General features: G+C 39.2%; 1 protein-coding gene and 1 long non-coding RNA gene across 5 annotated transcripts in view; one reads left to right on the top strand and one right to left on the bottom strand.

Annotated features, from left to right (window-relative positions):
- MACROD2 (mono-ADP ribosylhydrolase 2) overlaps positions 1-20,774 on the bottom strand; it is a 2,035,411-nt gene that overhangs the window by 603,785 nt on the left and 1,410,852 nt on the right. For all 4 annotated transcript variants that reach the window (XM_036892150.2, XM_036892149.2, XM_036892151.2 and 1 more), the window contains exon 7: positions 6,981-7,011. In XM_036892150.2, coding sequence (XP_036748045.2) covers positions 6,981-7,011 — 31 coding nt within the window. The remainder of the gene's footprint in view (positions 1-6,980; positions 7,012-20,774) is intronic.
- Positions 628-18,989, top strand: LOC130683854 (uncharacterized). The gene is made up of 4 exons (XR_008997887.1): positions 628-811; positions 7,984-8,073; positions 8,726-8,896; positions 18,595-18,989. It is a non-coding gene; the product is annotated as an uncharacterized LOC130683854 (long non-coding RNA).

Consider the following 20,774-nt stretch of genomic DNA (forward strand, 5'->3'; position numbering starts at 1 on the left):
AACCAAGCCCTCTCAAAAGATGGTATCATAGTCAACATTTTGTTCTAGTAGAATGAGTCACAGTGGGTAGTGGTTAATAAATATAAAAGTGAAGATAAATCTAAAGCAATTAAATATCTGAGAAATTACAGCAGTGAGAGGTGAGCTGGGGCTAGGGAATTGTAGATGAAGTTGGCACAGGGCCTGGGGGCTGACCTGCACATCCTTGACGACCACCATCCTGTGGACCATAGTAAACACCAAAGGGGCTTTTTCTTAAAGGAAGATAAGTGTTGTATTCAGCTTGGCCCTCTAACTGAATAAGCTTTTAAGTATTCATTTTACCTTCTCAAAGTGGACAACGCCATAACTAAAAATACCATTTCCAGTTTATGGATACTTTTTAGAAGCACACTTGTTTACCTAAAATACAAATGTTTGTCATTAGGAAAATATCAACTGGGTATCATTCTCTACCTGTTATTATTTGCATAATTTTTGTTTTATTTATTTATTTTTGTATCTTCAGTTAGGCAACACTTTGGGTTATAATCATTATCACTGCTGTCAAAGAGGAAATATTTGCTGAGCTCCTCCTATAGGCACAAAGATAAGCACTGGGAGTGCACAGCATATACACAAGTGAATCCCTACTCATTAAGAATTATAAATTGGCTATAAGCACAGATGTATAAGTAAAATCTAAGGAAAAGTATAAGAGGAAAGTTGTCAATTGTCCAGATTACAAATGCTGAAAGATTTCAAAGATATATTGACCACCAAGAGTTGGCATATTTAAGAAAGACTTCTCAGAGATCAAGACTCAACCTGAGTGAGTATATGTCATGTGTTTTTATTTGGGATTGGGGTAAAGAGCAATGATGATGATGTGTGTGAGTGAGTGTGTGTGTGTGTGTGTGCTATTCCTATGGGACATAGGATAGGACCTGTCAAGGTATATGACATATTTTGAGATTCATCAGTTCATTTGTGGGTAACAGAAGATGTGTTCATGATGGGCAATGAGAGGTAGGTGCCAAGAAATTTCTCACAGTATGTTCTGGACAAAACACTAGTCCTTAGAAAGGTTGAGAAGATAACAATTTCTATGGCAAGTAACTTTTTAGGAAATGTTGCAAACTAAATCCCCTTTTAAAGGGTACAAAGGCAAAAGGTTCATATACATTTCTTGGCAAACCAATTCATATCCTCAAAAAGAGACTTTTCTTCCCCATTTACAATTTTGAAAGCCCTGTTTAAAGACAGATGCATAAGGCATCTATTGTTCAGTCTAGAAAGAGTGAATATTAACCTGCAAATAGTAGACTATGATCGAAGGCTCCTGAGCAGATGGGAAACTTGCACCAAGTAGCATTTTAAGAAAAATAAATCTAGTAAGGATTAGAATATGGAATAAGAAGTTGAAGGACTGGATCCAATGGGCTGTTTTGAATGTTTACTCTGAATCCATCCCAGTATGACTTATAAGGTGTTGGTAGTTTGCTTAGCTTTCTTTTTAAAACTCCCTTTTTACCTGTGGACTACTTGCTTTAAATAAAGTGTTATTTCAAATCCCAATAAATAAAGCTAAAAGAAAAACTGATGTGGACAATGGAGGAGACAGAGTAAGGTCCTGAATCAGAGCAAAAATATCAACTAATCTACAAAATATGGATTCTGGGAGAGAATTAAGGACTAATCAGAAAGCTGTAACATCACAAGGGACAAATAAAATAATTTTCAAGTTGCAAAGAGCTAGAAGGTCCATAAACTAATGAAAACTGGAGTAATCTTAAAGTTACTAGAACAGGATTTCATGGAGCTAAAATAAGTCTAGGTCTTCAATGACCAAATTAAAACATAGATCAAGCAATATATGGAGACAAGTGAAAACAACACCACAATGCCCCAAATTCTGTGGGACACAGAGAAGACAGTTCTAAGAGGAAAGTATATAGCAATCCTGGCCTATTTAAAGAAGAAAGAATAATCCCAAATGAATAGTCTAAATTCAAAATTACTGAAACTGGAAAAAGAAGAACAAATGATGCCCAAAGTCAGTAGAACGAGGGACATAATAAAGATCAGAGAAGAAATAAATGAAATTGAGAAGAATAAAACAATAGAAAAAATTAATGAAACCAAGAGCCGGTTCTTTGAGAAAATAAACAAAATAGGAAAAACCCTAGTCAGACTTATTAGGAAAAAAACAGAATCAGAAATGAGAAAGGAAAAAATCACTATGGACACCACAGAAATATAAAGAATTATTAGAGAAGGCTATGAAAAACTGTATGCTGACAAACTGGATAACCTAGAAGAAATAGACAACTTTTTAGAAAAATACAACCTTCCAAGACTGACCAAGAAAGAAACAGAAAATCTAAACAGAACAATTACCACAATGAAATTGAATCGGTAATCAAGAAACTACCCAAGAAAAAAACACCTGGAACGGATGGATTAACTGCTGAATTTTATCAGACATTTAGAGAAGACATTACACCCATTATCCTTAAAGTTTTCCAAAAAATAGAAGAGGAGGGAATACTTCCAAACTCATGCTAAGAAGCCAGCATAACTCTAATACCAAAACCAGGTAGACACCACAAAAAAAGAAAACTATGCAACAATATCCCTGATGAACATCTATGCAAAAACACTCAACAAAATATTCGCAAACTGAATTCAAAAATACATCAAGAAGATCATACACAATGATCAAGTGGGATTGATCCCAGAGATGCAACAATGGTACAACATTCGAAAATCCATCAATATCATCCACCATATCAACAAAAAGAAGGACAAAAACCACATGATCACCTCCATAGATGCTGAAAAAGCATTTGACAAAATTCAACATCCATTCACGATAAAAACTCTCAACAAAATGGGTATAGAGGGTAAGTACCTCAACATAATAAAGGCCATATATGACAAACCCACAGCCAACATCATACTTAACAGCGAGGCCCTAGCCATTGCAATTAGACAACACAAAGAAATAAAAGGCATCCAGACTGGTAAGGAAGAAGTCAAACTGTCACTGTTTGCAGATTACATGATATTGTACATAAAAAACCCTAAAGAACTCAAGAATCCACTACAAAATTATTAGATTTAATGTCTGAATTCAGCAAAGTTGCAGGATACAAAGTTAATACACAGGAATCTATTGCATTCCTATACACTAACGATGAACTAGCAGAAAGAGATACCAAGAAAACAATTCCATTCACAATTGCACCAAAAAGAATAAAATACCTAGGAATAAACCTAACCAAGAGAGTGAAAGACCTATAACCTGCAAACTACAAGACACTCATGAAAGAAATTACAGAAGATACCAACAAATGTAAATACATCCTGTGCTCATGGATAGGAAGAATTAATATTGTCAAAATGGTCATCCTGCCTAAAGCAATATACAGATTCAAAGCAATCCCTATCAAAATACCAACAGCATTCTACAATGAACTAAAGAAAATAGTTCTAAAATTCATATGGAACCACAAAAGACCCTGAATAGTCAAAGCAATCCTGAGAAAGAAGAATAAAGCAGGGGGAATTATGCTCCCTGACTGCAAGCTCTACTACAAAACCACAGTAATTTGGTACTGGCACAGGAACAGACCCATAGACCAGTGGAACAGACTAGAGAGCCAAGATATAAACCCAAGCATATATGGTCAATTAATATATGATAAAGGAGCCATGGACATATAATGGGGAAATGACAGCCTCTTCAACAGCTGGTGTTGGCAAAACTGGACATCTACATGTAAAAGAATGAAACTGAATTACTGTCTAACTCCATACACAAAAGTAAACTCAAAATGGATCAAAGACCTGAATGTAAGTCACAAAACCATAAAACTCTTTGAAAAAAACATGGCAAAACTCTCTTGAATATAAACATGAGCAACTTCTTCATGAACGTATCTCCCTGGGCAAGGGAAACAAAAGCAAAGATGAACAAGTGGGACTACATCAAGTTGAAAAGCTTCTGTACAGCAAAGGACACCATCAATAGAACAAAAAGGTATCCTACAGTATGGGAGAATATATTCATAAATGACATATCCAATAAAGGTTTGACATCCAAAATATATAAAGATCTCACACCCCTCAACAAATAAAAAGCAAATAATCCAATTAAAAAATGGGCACAGGATCTCAACAAACACTTCTCCAAAGAAGAAATTCAGATGGCCAACATGCATGTGAAAAGATGCTCCACATCGCTAATCATCAGAGAAATGCAGATTAAAACCCCAATGAGGTATCACCTCACACCAGGGAGGATGACCAACATCCAAAAGACAAACAACAACAAATGTTGGCAAGGATGTGGAGAAAGGGGAACCCTCCTACACTGCTGGTGGGAATGTAAATTAGTTCAACCATTGTGGAATGCAATGTGGAGGTTCTTAAAAAATCTCAAAATAGAAATACCATTTGACCCAGGAATTTCACTCCTAGGAATTTACCATACAGATGCAGGAACCCAGTCTCAAAAAGACATATGCAACCCTATGTTTATTGCAGCACTATTTACAATAGCCAAGAAATGGAAGCAACCTAAGTGTCTATCAGTAGATGAATAGATAAAGAAGAGGTGGTACATATAAGCAATGGAATATTATTCAGCCATAAGAAGAAAACGAAACCTGCCATTTGCAACAACATGGATGGAACTAGAGGGTATTATGGTCAGTGAAATAATCCAGGCAGAAAAAGACAAGTACCAAATGATTTCCCTCATTTTGGAGTATAAGAAAAAAGCAAAAATTGAAGGAACAAAACAGCAGCAGACTCACAGAACCCAAGAATGGACTAACAGTTACCAAAGGGAAAGGGACTGGGGAGGATGGGTGGGAAGGGAGGGATAAGGGGACTAAGAGGCATTACAATTAGCACACCTAATGTAAGGGCAGGCACGGGGAAGGCAGTATAGCACAGAGAAGACAAGTAGTTATTCTATAGCATCTTACTATGCTGATGGACAGTGACTGTAACAGGGTATGTGGTGGGGACTTGATAATGGGGGGAATCTAGTAACCACAATGTAGCTCATGTAATTGTATATTAATGATACCAAAAAAATAAATAAATAAGTCTAGGTCTCACACTCCAAGAGGGCTAACCAAAGACAATATGGTACCTGATGGTGGTGCTCACTAACCGCCTCACTTTTAAATTTACTCAAAAAATAGATGGGGATAGAGATGAACAGCCAGAACTTGAAAATTATCTTCTTTATACTGGCCTTACAAAAACTGACTAAGCTTGCCATGTGGCAACCCTCTAAGACAGGGAAGGTGACAATATTGATGCCCTAGTTACCAGTTTTCAGTATTTCTCTCCCACCCAGCTCATTGGAGAACTGAGACCAATTCTTGCATTTTCAAACATATTACTCTAAGGAGAAATGCTTGTCCTTGAGGGAATAGAATAAACTGAGCCACTTTGGGTTTGACGCAGTTCTTACTAACATATCTTGTGTGTCTCATTTTAGATTCTCATCTTTCTCTACTTTTCCATTTTTTTTTCCTGTTGCTTCCACTTCTTCAGGGTTATCACATTAAATTTCCCTTCTGCAATTAATTGCACATTGCCACAGAGTCTCAGAAAAAAAACAGACATCAACAATCTGACAAGGTAATAAACATAGAAAATGATGTTCATATCATTGTTTTAGGCAGCTGGATTTTTGTTTGTTGTCTATAAAATCATGAGACAACATTCTCAAAATGAGAACTATTTCTGCAATGGAGTCTGATTTCGCACCAGAGACAAGGTTAAATACAGTTTTGGGCTCTTGACAAGGTAAAACTTTGCACATAATGCTTTTTTTAAGCAAATTAATTAAGATTTCTCACTAGTCAGATGTTAGGCAGAGAAAATGGCCATGATGGGGATAATGGTGCAGATGTTCAGTTTAGCCCTCTCCAGCCCACTGTCCATTGTGTTTCCATAAACACAGGCTTTAGTGGAATCTGGAGAAGTAAAAGGCATGCCTTAAATTTTTAAATAAAGTGACCAAATCCTTCCTCATTTGATTGAGGACTACATTTTTCCATTTTATTTTCACCAAGACCTTCAAAAAAAAAAACAGATTAAGAAGAAATAAGTCACCTTTGACATCAATCTAGGTATCTTTTCCTTACAACAATGAGCTTAAACCATTTCTTTACATTTGTACATGTTTATTTTCCAGGTAAGAGCCTCCATGTGAGAAGTCTGAGGTCAGAAGGGTCATAATCTATTTTGTTTGATCAAAAATCTCTAAGGTGCCAAATAAACTCTATTTTACTTTAGTATTGTAAAACAGGTTTGTTAACAGCCTGAGGAAAAAAGCATAAGGAAATTTCACTATAAGTGGAAGAATATTTAGAGAGCTTTAGGTTAGAGAGAACAAGTTATTATGAAAACATTTTGCTTCCATCTGTATGTGAAGCAGCCACTACTTAAAACAATCCATCAATACTGGAAAAAATATTTGCAGCTTATTAAAATTATTTGTTTTTCAACAGTCACTTCATTGGATTTTTTATTTAAATGTACAGATATAAGCATGTGTGTGAATTTTAATGTTTCCATTATTTTGTAACTCACAACAAAAATAATGATAATGCTAGGCTTTATGTGCATTATGATTTCATCTAGGGGAAGAACTTGACTTTATTAAAGTAAACACTCTTAGAATTCAAGTTCTACTGAAGAAAAAATTTTTGTTTTAACAAAATACAGTTAGCCACAGTGTATCCAATCATTACACATGGCATCCAATACAACTAAACACAAGACACAAAATAATCTGAATAACCTCTTAAGATTCCTCAGTGTGATTTGACCTATATTTTGAGTATCTTTCTATGGCAATAACTATATCCATCAGAGAACCAAACTATATCTAACAGAAATTTTTTCTGTTAACCTCACCTTTAACAACAAAATAAAGAAATACAAATATCATCAAAAGCTTGATGACTTACCATAAATGCCTGTAGAGATGCAGGGAAATGCCTGTGAATAAACCACAAGAATAATAATAAATTTTAAAGAACAGCTCTGCCCAACATGACATCATCTATTTCAGCATCTATTTTGCTTCAAACAGGGATGCCCTCCACTCACATACTCAGAGCTCTGAAACCCCACTCAGTTGGAATAGGGGACTATGTGGAAATGAGCATATTTGATTAACTGAAAAATTTTCCTTACCAGCAATCACACCAGCTCACAAGAGCCAACTGTTAAATTTTCAGGAATCTTGTGAACCAATTGTTCAACATAGTTATTACTAAAAAATTAAATCATATAAACCTGCAATGAATTAATTCATATCTAAAACAAATTTAGAAATTACCTCATCACTTCCAAACTATTTTGCCACATTTTACTTCTACCTCTGCTCTTGAGATTATTTCTATTAAATTTGTAAGGTAGAAATACTATATGGTGGGGTTACTGAGCGTCTCGCCCCAGATCCATTTAGTGAAGTTGTGCTGGTGGCTTAAAATCTGAAACTATCGAACAACATTCATGTTGAACTACACTTGTGAGTTAACTGAAACCATAGGTTGGCTATGGATATGACATTTTGATAAACTTTAACAAGAGTTTTGTGAGAATCAATTGGCTATATAGAATTTATAATAAAGGCTATTGTATATCTTATTCTTATTTGCAAGTTGTGTGTTATACATTATGTTTATGAGTAAAATTTTAAAGAAATATATACATACATAATCATTTTTTAAGCCAGTTTTTAAGCACTCATAGATATATTACTACTTGTACCATACGATTTGGACTAAATGTTTGTGTCCTCTCGAATTTATATGTTGAAGCTCTGTGGTGATGTATTTGGAGGTGGGGCATTTAGAAGTTAATTAGGTAGTAGGGTTGAGCCCCCAAGGATGGCATTAGCATTCTTAAAAGAACAAGTAAGCTAACACTGTCTTTCTGCTCTCTACTGGGTGGCAATATAACAAGGGGAAAGTCATCTGCAAACCAGGAAGGGGACCCGCATCAAACGCCAGATCTGCAGGCACCTTGATCTTGGACTTCTCAGTCTCCAGAACTGTAAGATAAATGTTTCTTGTGCAAGCCACCCAGTCTACAGCAGTTTGTTAGAGCTGCTCGAACTAAAACACTGTATTAGACACAATTTGATTGAAAGAGTGAAGGGACAAATGTAAATATATAGTTAAGTCTAAATTAGTCTCTCTTACAGTGGAAAGTGATCTAAGCCAATGTACCTTTGTGTAAATTTAATCAAGTTGTTTTCATCCTTCTGGTCTTTGTAAGTTTCAACTGAAAAGAAGATAATACCATCCACCACATAGAAATGTGCTATGGGAATTAATGACAGAACTGTAGCTGCTGTTGATGGTAGTAACTACCATTATTATTGAGCTCAATAATAATGAAACATCTAAGTGTTTTCTTTGTATTTTGGGGTTAAGTGTGTACTACATTTTATTTTCCTTAACATATTTATAGACTGTTTTTAAAGCCTTTATATACATGTCCTATGTAAAGTCATAAATTACGTGGTTTTGTTTTAGAGTTAACTCTGTTAAAGTGCCCTGCATGTCTGCAAAATGATAGATTTATTTCTTCTGTTCCTTTACTAGTGAATGCTACTGTTTCTAACAAGAAAATAGGACAGTTTTTGGAATGGTTTTGGAGCTGGTTTTTAAATTAATTACTGGGTTAATTCTTTGACTCTTAGGGTTCCTGAAGTGCTAGTAAGATATGAAGAATGTTCTGGAGTCCAATGACACAGATTCATGAAGAGAGAGCATGAGGCAAATTCTCTTGGAAACAGTCTAGTCTTTTCATAGGCATTCACCAAGACCATCAATGGGTCTAACTCAGTGTGAAAATCACCTGCAAGCTTACTGTAAGTAATTTGTTATATGGAAAGTACTCAGAGTTCAGGAATGGCTTACTTAAAAATACAAATTAAAGGGAATTCGGGGTCATCCTTGTAATTTGTGCCATGCTCACTCATGTTCCATTGTGCCTTTTAAATGAAGCAGAGAGGGGTGAAATTGCAGCTTGTGCCCCAGGAATTCCATGGGTGCAAACTGGAGAAGTAAACATAATCCATCTTGTGCTTGCAGTAGAGAAAGAGAAAGGTTTGAGAGCTGCTGAATCGAGTGAAAGGTGGAAGATACCACAATGTTTTCAACAAGCAATCCCACGTTAAATCCCACCTGGGTGTCTTTCCAGCTCAGGAGGTTCGGCAGTTTACTTGACTTCCTGAACATCAGTAAATGGAAACTATGAGTCTTGCCTCAAAGGTTTTGTGGGAAGATTAGAAGGAATAAAGAACACAGAGCCTTGTGTCTTACAAGTAGCAATAGCCCACCAGGCCCTGCTTCAAGGGGGACTTGTTGCCCTGCAGCAACTAATGGTCCCAACCTTGGCAGTGTTGGTATTTTGGACCAGATCACTCTTTGTGGTGGACAGCTGCCTTGTGTGTTGTTAGATGTTTAGCAGCATCACTGGAGTCTATTCACTTGATTCTAGCAGCATTCCCCCAGTTGTGACAATTGAAAATATTCCCAGACATTGTCAAATATCCCTTATGAGGAAAAATCACCCCTGGTTGAGGACAACTGCTCTAGAATATGGGGCCTGGACCCCAGCAGTGATGTCAGCAGGTAGCCTTCACCTATCAACCTTTTCCTCAGATGCAGACAGCCGCTTCACTCAGCACCATGCCTTCCCCAGGGCAGTCTGCATCTGATAACTAATCGATGCAGAGCATAAAGATCTTGATTATTTTGGCTTAATTTACTGTAACACTGAAGGGGGTCAGGACAACAGCTCCCCATGAGTTCAGTGGGGTCACAGGGCTGCATTGCAGTTCATCTTTCCTTCTGCCCATTCCTACTTACTCCCCCTCTCTTCTGCAAGTGCTGATCTCTGGGGCACATCTAAATAAATATCCTGCACCCTAAACTCTACCCCAGTCTGCTTCCTGGTGAACTGATCTGACTTGACTTCCTTCTGCCCCCATTTAGGCCCAGTTACGTGAGGCTTTCTCTCATCAGATCTAGCAGAAGAGAGAATGCCCTAAACAGCTGATGGCAGCTTTCATTTCCTCAGCTCCCAGCAATATCTTGGAATCAATCATACAACTTAGTAATTGAGTCAGAATGTACCAACTGCCTTGTCTGTTTTAACAAGGAAAAATAGCTTCATCTGAAAATGACATTGTTGCCTTGAATGTGAAGGCAGACGATTGTGTAATGGAGGATGACTTTGGTAATATTATTGCATTAATTTAAACAAAAAGGCAATGATAAAGCAGATATGGAAATGCAACATCATGGAAAAAATCATTTTATGTAAAACAACTTTGCATATAATTCATGCAAAGTAAATCTCCTCCATTAATCACTTTTTATTGAGAGACAGATGAGAAAGAAAGAGTGAACAAGTAAGCTCAACTGCTAGATTTTACAGCCCAGAGCCAGTGTTCTTTGCCATAATAAATTTCTAATGGGGCCACCAGTCAATTGAGTAGCATGGGATTTATTTCAAAGTCGTATTTAATATCAACACCTCCCACAAAAATTCTCTCCAGCGGAAGAATGATAAATTGTACCAATTAGCCTGGTTTGTTTTAAGTGCAAATACACAGCAGTCACCTGTATAACTTGGGGAATGACATCACCAGCCCAATTTGTAAGGCTCGAGATTCTTCATCCAGCAAGCCCCAGGAGCAAGAAGTCCCCATGCTAATCAGCTCTGAGCATTTAGCCATCAGAAACTTGCCTCATAGCCCTTGACTTTTAGACAGTTTTTCTCGAAATCAGCACGCAGTTGCTCTCTTGGGGAAAAATAATCACTTGACTTGGAGAGTGAGATAGGATTTTCCTTTTGTGAAATCATAGATTGGGCCACCACCTGGAAAATACTTCTGTTGGTTTTAAGAACATTTGTTAAAACACTGACATCCTTAAGGTGCGGACTCTGCATACCACCCTTCTGAATGTCTGATTCCACTTCTTACATTTCTTCCTGAGTAATTTGAGGACCAGGAATGAAATACCACTCAACCTTCTTTGTCTTGCAAAAACAGTGCCTCAAAACCAAAGCAATAAACCCCAAATTAACATCATAACCATCACTTGCTTTTCCTTGACCCTTGATTCTTGGTCCATGTACTCCTGCAAAATGAGAATGTCTTCCTCTTTCCCTTACTCACGTTCATTGCCATCTACCTATTGTTTAAGCGGCAGCCTTGTGCTCTGAGTAGGACTGACTCCATCTTCAGCTCCACAGGAAGATGTTGCTTGATCTAAGAAAGCAGCACTCACACCCCGTAGCCACAAGGATAGTGAGATGAAGAGTTTGGTCATCACTGACCTGTTGGTGTAAATTAACTGCAAACTCTCCCAGTCTCAAGAATCTTTCAATTCCTGAGCCAACACTTTACTTATTGTTTAGTCAGTGTTAGTTAGATTTTTTCCATTATTTGCAAGTAAAGTATGCTACATGATATACCTTCCAATTAAGTGCTTTTAATTACATATCGCATTTTACTGAACTGAGAAATCTGTTGATTTTAAGAAACACCATTATTTTGTTGTATATTGTGTACCACTAAGAAAGAAGCTCTGTAAGTTAAAACAACATGTTTTCTTATCATTAAAATGTTTATTGTACACTTAGTGAAATTGATATTTGGGTTTATTTAGATAATTTCTTAAATCACATCTTGCTCTGGAGCATAATAAAAAAGGAGATGAATTGATTAAGTTTTCCTGAAACCTCCTCACTTTCAGAGCCTAGTACTTCTGAATCACTTTTCAAAAGTCATAGATTAGAGTTTCCCACAGTTTTACCTTTGTGCCCTCCAGAATGGTTGTACTGACCCAGTCCTCTGCAGGTGCTCCACTCTTGGACATTTCTCCTCAGCCTCAAACCCTGTCTCTGAAAGTTTTGAAGCCGGCTCCTTCCCTGGCTGCCAGAACAGGTTTCCAGATGAGCGAGACACACACCTTCTTTTCATATGGCCCCTAACTGGTTGGCCAGCTGCACGGTAAGGGGTTGTAGCTGTCTTGGTAACCCACCAGAAAGGACAGCTTAGTATGAAATAGGCAGTGAAACCTCATCATGACTATGCTGGACTGTAAAATGTCCTAGGCTGAAAAGCATCCTACTTTCAAATCCTACTTTGTCTTTAGATGTTTGACTATCAGCATGGTGAATTGTGCCATAGTCCCCTTATCTAGAATGCAATATGCTTGAGTATTTCTCAAACTGGGACATACCTAATCTAAGGTTATGCAAAATATTTTGAGGGGCAAACAGATGGGCATTGCCCATTTCAGTGTAGTATCCATATATTATTTTGATCTAGCCCATTATTTTTTCTCAAGTCTTCATGTCTTCTATCTACACCCTTGGCCATGTGATTTTTGCAGTTCTTCCCCTAGGAGAGGTTGCATTTTCCTTGTCCCACTCGAGCATATGTCCTGAGTTGACCAATGGGATAACAGTAGACCTGACATTTAGACATGGACTTCTGCACTCTTGCTTTTGGATGAGAAGCAGGAGAAGGACACGCCTCAGGAAGCTGCTGCTCCACAGAGGCTGAGAGACAAGTGGAGTAGACCAAGTGAGCCCAGCCTGGATCAGCTGAGCCCCAACCAACCCACAGACATGTGAACAAAGAAGACATGCTTGCCGTGTGTCACTAAGGTTCAGAGTTGCTTGTTACATAGCATTACTGTGGCAATAGCAGTGCTGTACATATGCTAAAACAAAAGTCATTATAATGAATTATGACCAGGAATACACTTTTACACTTAGGGTGATGATGTAAAGTTTCCTTTGAAAATAAAAGTACTTAAAGAGTCAATTAAAATATTAGATAAAATCATAGAAGATGGAATGTGAATGCTTACAGTTTGGGAAATATTTATGCAGTAAACAGAGATTTGAACTGGAAGGTCAGGTCACTCATTAGCTATAAATCTAAGAGCCAAGAGCATAGCCCCTCACTGCCTCAGTTTCCCCATCTACAAAAGTAGAGTTGGATTGTGTGGTTTATTCATCCTTTAAATGCAAAGATGCTATAAAACAGCCTCTCATCCTTCTCTATAGGTTAGGGTAAAAGTGATGGAGACACAGGCAATTTACGGCACCCTAATGCCTTATAGTGTTTGGATATGGGAGATGGCAGTGTGCAAATAATAACTGCCATTCTTGAATCACTGCAATGTGCCAAGTACTGGGCTAAAGGCTCTATTCATGCTATCTGATTCATTCTTATGAACAATCCTGTGATAAATAACATTTTTTATCCCTCTTTTATAATCATGGAGGAGAGTAAAGCTGAGGAAATGGACTTGCTCAAGGTCACAGGAGTGAATGCTAAGGGATTTATTTATTTATTTTTGCCTTTACTATCTCTTTAATATACAAATAATACATGAATACATTCTCAAAAGGCTCAAATAAGACAGATGTAAACAGACAGCAAGGAAAACGTTCTCCTACAGCCACACCCCTCCTTTCCTCTGACTCAGCCAGGATACCCTTCCCAGGCCATCACAGTCAGCTGTAAGGCGAGCGTCAGACCACTCCATGCACCTACATTTTAAAGCCTGAAAACGAGTCTGTCTTTCTCCTGACCTCAACCATTTAATCACTTCGCATCACACTTTTAATAAAATTTGAAGTCAAGAGCGTGGCCATCAAGCTGCCGGTGACCTGGCTCCTGGCTTTGTCTTCTCCTCCCTTTCTTTCCACTTCTCTCGTTGTTCACAGAGCACCAGCCACATTGGCCTCCTTTGTTCTTCAAACACACAAAGCACAGTCCTGCTTTAGGGCGTTTGGCCTGACTGTCCCATCTGCCTGGCACACATTCCTTTTGGATGTCTGATCACAAGTTACCTCCTCAAAGAGGCTCTAGCTCAATTAGTAAGTGCCTTAGGTTCTAGAGGCCTCTACTGAGTTACCTGCTATTCCCTTAAGCTGCTTTGTATGTCTTTATGACTCCTACAGCACCTGACACATATGGTTGCTTGTTCACTGTCTCCTCTACTTCAGTTCCCCCAGCTTGAATGCAGACTCCCAAGAAAACCTTTGTTTTGCTCATTGTTGTGTCACATGCATCTAGAAAGGGGTCTGGGACTCAAGAAATATCTGTTGAATGGATGAATGAAAGAACAATTGGGTGGTATGGTGCATACAAACAGTAGTATTTTTTTCTACATAAATTGGGGCATACATTGTGTTTTATGTTCTAAGACTAGCTTTTCTTCATGTACTAGCTCTTGGAGATCTTTCAAAGTCAGTGTATGTTGATCTATCTCATGTTTCTAAGGTCTACATAGAACTGGATGTCACACTCACATTGACATGGTCACACTTACATTTATTTAACTATTTTGCTATAACATATAACCCACCACAACCATTCTTGACTATGCCTTCATGTACTTAACATATTCTGGTAGGATCCATTCCTAGAAATGAAATTGTCATTTAACATTGGGTTAAAAAAAAGTATATCTAAAATTTTGACTGACAAACTGAGCTCCCTAAAAGTTTTTATTCAATGTAAAATTTCTGCAGCAGAAAAGAGCCCTTCATCCACTTCTCTCCCCATTACGTCGGTGAATAGAGTAAAAAGATGCTGCCTCCTTTACACATTGTGCTGGAAAATGCAAGCACTGTCAGTGTACCTCCCCAAGGCTAAATAACCTGATGGCCAAGGTCATTTAAAGGAGAGAGAATGAGATCACATGGAAATGGCCAGTGAAGTGTTCAGGGTATGCTGTGCAAGCTCACACAGGCCCCATAATTATAAGCAATAACTTTGTTTTTGTTTTCTTCATTATACCTTGGAAATAGCTCTCATAAAGTCATTTATTGCCAGCTGCTTTCATGTTTATAACTACAACTCCACACAGTATAAAACAAACTATTACATAGCCATGAATAGTAGCAGGCCTCATCCAAACTTTGTATTTTCCAAGAAGACAGCTGGATTAGTTCCACCGTAAATTTATTATGGTGCAAAACATCAGACCCAGCAAAAGGAAAAACTTGCCTTTTGCCCGGGTGACTGGTAGGAATGTTTCACTATAAACTATGCATGTGTGAAAATGAGAACAGGTCACCATAAACCCACTGAACCCAAAAGAATATGCATTCTGTTCCAAAATGTCTGTATCTATAAACTCCCTTCACATAGAAGCAAAGGGAAGAAGCAAAGCAAAAAAAAAAATCCTCATATCAACAGCAAACAGTTGTAAAATATGAAAAGTTCCTACTGAAAAAAACCAAAAATGTCCCTAAAATGAGGACTTGCAATAACTTAATCACCTCTTATTTTGTAAGTATCCACACTCTACCTTCCTTCTACTTAAGGACATGTCTTGGGCAAATTTGCATCCTTGGCACCAAGGAGGAGGAATGCCGTTCTGTGACCTTTTCCTGTGCAGAGCTGGGAGGTAATTGAGATAAGAGTCAATCCTTTCAGATCTCCTGAGAAGTAAATTACCCACTTGAGACTGAAAGACCACAGCTCAAAGACACTGCCAAGGCCTAACTGTGCCTGCAAGGAGGGGCCTTGCTGGCTGAAGAAGGGGCCTAAGTGACAGAGAAGAACTCCCTGTACGAGGACAGAGGGCGAAGAGCCCTGCTGGTAATGCCCGGGGCTTCAGGCATGAGTGCCAGGGGACCAGGCAGCTTGGAGCTTTCCTCCCCAAGCTGTGAGGGGCCCTCTTGATCACTCCACGTGCCCCTGCCCATGGTGTGTCTCCTGCACAAAACAACAAATAGATGTTCTCACAGAGGAGCACCTGTCCCAGGACTGTCCCAGGACTGCCCTTGGGCTGCCAGAACTCCTTTACCAGAGATAGCAAGGCGGCTGGGTATCCAGTCCCCCAAGGCAGCCCTTGCCCAGTGACTGATGGGCCAGGTTTGGGGGCGTAAATGCTGGCACAGCATCACCTGATGGGAAGAACGCTGAGCTGAGACCTTCGTGTCTGGAAAGGATCACTGCGGGGCTTGCAGTCACTGGGATTTGGCCTGATGGCCACCTTCCCCTTCCAGTCTCAGCTCCTCATGTCTCATCTGTTTTGGGAGGGATTTTCCTAATAAATCCCTTTCCTCAAACCCTCACCTCACAATCTGCTTCTGGGGAGCCAACCGAAGGCATCTGTTATTGTTTGACCCTGATGCAGCCGGCAGGGGAACTATTAAAGTGAAATAAACCCGTGTGTAGGGGGGAATTTGGGAGACCTCAGGGGAAGCAGAGTGCCAAGTCAGTCTTGGAAAGGAGAGAAGAAAAGGCAAGTTAATCCTCGTGACACCAAGAGAAGGAAGAAAAGGCATCCTAAAGGCCATGGACACCTTGGGCAACTGAGCCCTGGCTTGAAGCCCTGCGGGTGATGCCAAGGATCCACAGCAGGAGGAAGCTCTGGGTGCCACCAGGAGGAAGGAGCAGGGGCCCTGGGACTCTATGCCTTCTCTCCCAAGTGAAACTCCTCACAAGGACTGCATGCCTTGTAAAGGTTTATTAAACAAATCCAAGTATGGATTATTATTTATGCATGGTAGATAATCAGTGGAGTCAATCCCTGGCTTCCTACATAAGTTATATCTTCATCTCTCTCTTAATTGGAAAATTAAAGATCTGACTTTCAGAGAAAACATCTGAGAAAACCCATTAACAATAAAGGACCACAAAACAACAAACACAGATGTTCTCATAGAGAAGCAGCCCAAAAGCCCTGACCCCCTTGGGTGGTGCTATTTTCTAAGGGTCAGTGGGCTGAGTGCTAGGGATGTAATAACTCAACCATCTGTCAGCCAGTGTGTCTCAAGTCTTCTTCCAGGTCTCACAATGATCTGCTAACAAGCTGCTTTTAGATCACTATTGAACAAATACTTACTGAAAGACCATGGAAATAGACAAGATACCAGCCTATCCAGAAGCTTCAGCTGTCAGGTTCTCCTTCTCTTATGGTTTAATAAAACAAAGAGGAATAAAGACAGCATCTAATAAATCCTAAAGCTTCCACAGTGTTTCACATGGGCTTTGCTGTGTTTCATAATCACCCCGTAAGACTGAGAGGAGGCATTGTTGTTACTGGGCGCAGATGGGATGTGTAACTTCCCCAAAGTCACACGGTGGCTAAGAGGGAAAGATCCAACAGAAGCCCTGATCTTCTGAATTAAAATTCTGCACAGTTCCCACTGCAGAATAGAGTCAGGGAGGGCAAGGGAGGAGGAGGAAGGTGAGGAGAGGAGAGGAGTCCATCTTGAGCATCTCTTTGAGAAGGGACAGGTTAGAGATGAGAATTCTTGGTCACTATCAACACCAGAGGAAAACCCTTCTAGTCACTGGCTACCAGATCTTAAGAGTATTAATTTGTCATCAAACTGAAAATTAGCTTAACATAGTAACTGAAGGTTAGGACACTTTAGAACCTCTGTGTTATTTCATCCTAACCAGAGCTTTTTGCTTTCCCACTGCTGTACCAGACAGCAGCCCAGGCTCATCCTCCTCACCCCCAGGGCAGACTCTGTTCTCTGGGATGAGCTGAGGTCCTTTCTGTGCTGTGTTTACTAATACGTCACCAGTCACTGAACTGGAAAGGGAGCAGATTGCTAGATTACCAACACGTATGTAGGTTTTATGACTGCAGATTTTTTGACACTTCTGTTCCATCTCTTGCAATGTCAGCATGCTCTCTCCACAAATTGGGCAATTCTACTCCAACTTCTCCATAATTTCAAGATGTGGACTTGAAAACATTACATGGAAAAAGAGATGGGTTTTCACATGAATAAGGCCACCTCTACAGTCGATTATATGTGCAAACACCTGACTCCATTTCGTATTTATGGGAGTCAGGGGAGCCTTTCTTGACAGTTGCTTGGGGCCTAAACTATAGTATGGTTTGTAAAGAATAAGGGCTTTAAATAAAATGAGTTGTGATTAGGCAGTTTGAGTCAATATGTAAAGGTAATAAATTCTTCTCTCCTTACTCACAAAGGAAGACATTCATCAAGCCTAATGCACATTTTATATTTAACAAGGGAATTAATTAGGGTTAATGACTAAGAAAGAGGTGTCTAAAGGATGCACCCTCTAGGAATGACTAAAATAAAGGAAGGCAAGAAAGGAAAAGGAAAAGGAAATTGATGGAAGTCATATTTCCCAAATTCAAGAATTCCTATTTGTGGCCTGAAAAGGGCTGTGCTTGGTGGGCCATGAATCACTGTGAAACATTTTATCAACTTGAGTGTATTATGAAAATGAGCAGAAAAGAGTAAGCTGGGGAATAGCCAGTCTTCAGGGAGATGTCTGTCAGTCAAGGACTGAGGAGATGAGTTATTGGTACACACTTCCCAGTGATTACCGCAACCCAGCCACAATTGTCCCAGAACCACAAGGAGGGGAGCTGGCTGTTGGCCTCTCACTGTGTAAACTGAGGGTCAGTGTTGCCTCCTCTACCTACTGAGCAAACCATCATGATGAGCAGCCCAAGTCTGCAGAATGTGACACACCTGCTATTCACTAAGAGACAGTTAAGACTGAATTCCTTTTTACCCTTGCAGGTCCATGTGTGCACTGAGGCAATGAGGAAGTCACATATGCATGGATGGATGGATGGACAATAGCAAGATGGTAGGACAGATGGATGGATGGCTGCATGGAACAACTCTTGATTTAGAGATGACTACTTCAAGCTACCACTAGCTCTGCTAGGCTTTGGCTTCATTGCAAGTTTAATTTCACAAAATGAAGGATTACTTTTTAACCACAGTCTCACAGTTGCATCTTGATAAAAGGCAAATAAAATAAAAACCATCCATAACAGACTGGAACACTGTCTCAGAAGAAACTTGCTGCACCCACGAGTTATATTCCTTCTGAGTGTGTGGAAAGATTTCTGCCCACTGCTTTTCCCTTTCCCTACATGTCACTGTTTCTTCTTTGAGGGATTATCTGAAAATGGGTCATATCCTCAACATGGAAACTAATAGTTGCCTTAGTAACATATATCACTTGATGTAATTGAAGAAACCTTTTGAGGACACAGTAAGAAGCCAATGATCAGACAAGGCTTCTGCACTAGAGATTTATTCCCCACAAGTTGTAAATGGCTAATGGCTGCCCAAGTTTCCTACACTCTGGGAAATGCATTCCTTTTTCAACCAACATGCCATCATGAGAGCTCTAGTTCATATCTAGCTGCAGGAGCTGTAAATGATTGCTTTTGGCCACTCTTCACATGACTTTACTGGTTTTTAGTGTTCTAGAAGCACATGTATCTCAGAGGTCCAATTGCCCCAGCAGTTATCTCTTCTAATTACCCACATATGGCTCTGCTCTCCACCTCTGATGAGGCTCACCCAGGCTCCATTGGACTTCTCCTGGGAGGGGAAATTCACTGGCTTAGAGAGTACATGGACCAGCGCTTCTCAAACCTCGATATACATCCACTTACACAGACATCCTGTGAAAATGATAATTGTGATCAAGTAGATCTGGGGCAGGCTGAGGTTATGCATTTCTAACAGTCTCCCAGGTGATGGTAATGTTACTCTGTATTCATGTATAGTAACAAATGACTAGACAATAATATCATCTCAAGTTCTACTTTTCAGGATAACTTTGAATAATGAATTCCAACCTGGGAAGGCAGGGAGGAAATGATGTCCCAGCTTAACACATGGATACCTGAAATGGCAGAGCTTCTAAGGCTCTGAAGTTAGTAATAAACCAGGAAGCTGCCAGGTGATGAAGCCCATGCTTCTCCCTCCACAGCTGTACTTTCCCACAAAGCTGCCCTGTTTAAACACCTGACACCTCTCATCCTGATGCATGTGTGTGTGTGTGTGTGTGTGTGTATATATATATATATATATATATATATATACACTTGTCCTTATGCTCACATGAAATGTCAATATCAGAGTCTCAATTGCTTCCTGGTGGGTCTATTTTGTCTGTTTGTAACTGCCCATATCACTTTTATATTTTAGAACCACAATCAGTGTATTTCCGAAATTTGGACTAGAATAGTTCTCATTTATGTATAGACAAGTCCCTGGAGACCTTGTTAAAATGCAGATTCTGATTTAGTTGGTCTGGGTTGAGGTCTTCTGCATTATTAACAAGCTCTCAGGTGATACCAATGGTGCTGATTTGGGGACTACACTCTGAATAGCAAGAATTTAGACCATTACTTGCTGAACTTTCACTCTTCTGAATGATTTCTATGAATTCTACTCTAAAGACTATGATTCAGTGATCAGAGAAACTTTCAAGAACGTGGTCATAATTAGAAGACATAGATTATTAACAACTAAGAAAAAAGCCATGAACATATGAATTCTTGTGCCCTGCCTTCAGGTTTGAACACAAACCATCAGTTAATTTATAATTTTTAAGCTTCACTAAAAATTCTCTGAACTCTCAACCAACATCTAATAACCCTCCCCAGTCATTGGTAAATGTTTCCCTTTATGCTGTATTTCCTCCTCTCATGCTGCCTCTGCCTCTACTCTTTCCTTGTTTTGATTTGGTAAAATGTACTCATGCTTAATGAGGCACATTAAGAGAATGGACCATTCTCACAGGACTGGAGCTCCTAATCAATAACTTCAGAGAAGTTAATAAAGGAAAGAGAAGTAAAAAATGTTCATTTCCTTTAGTTATGGTGCTTTTCCCTTGATCTGGTTACTCCAATCCTTTCATTCAGAATTCTGAAGTGCCTGGAATCTGAAAATTC

This window comes from Manis pentadactyla, chromosome 5 (assembly GCF_030020395.1).
Source record: "Manis pentadactyla isolate mManPen7 chromosome 5, mManPen7.hap1, whole genome shotgun sequence".
NCBI lineage: Eukaryota > Metazoa > Chordata > Mammalia > Pholidota > Manidae > Manis > Manis pentadactyla.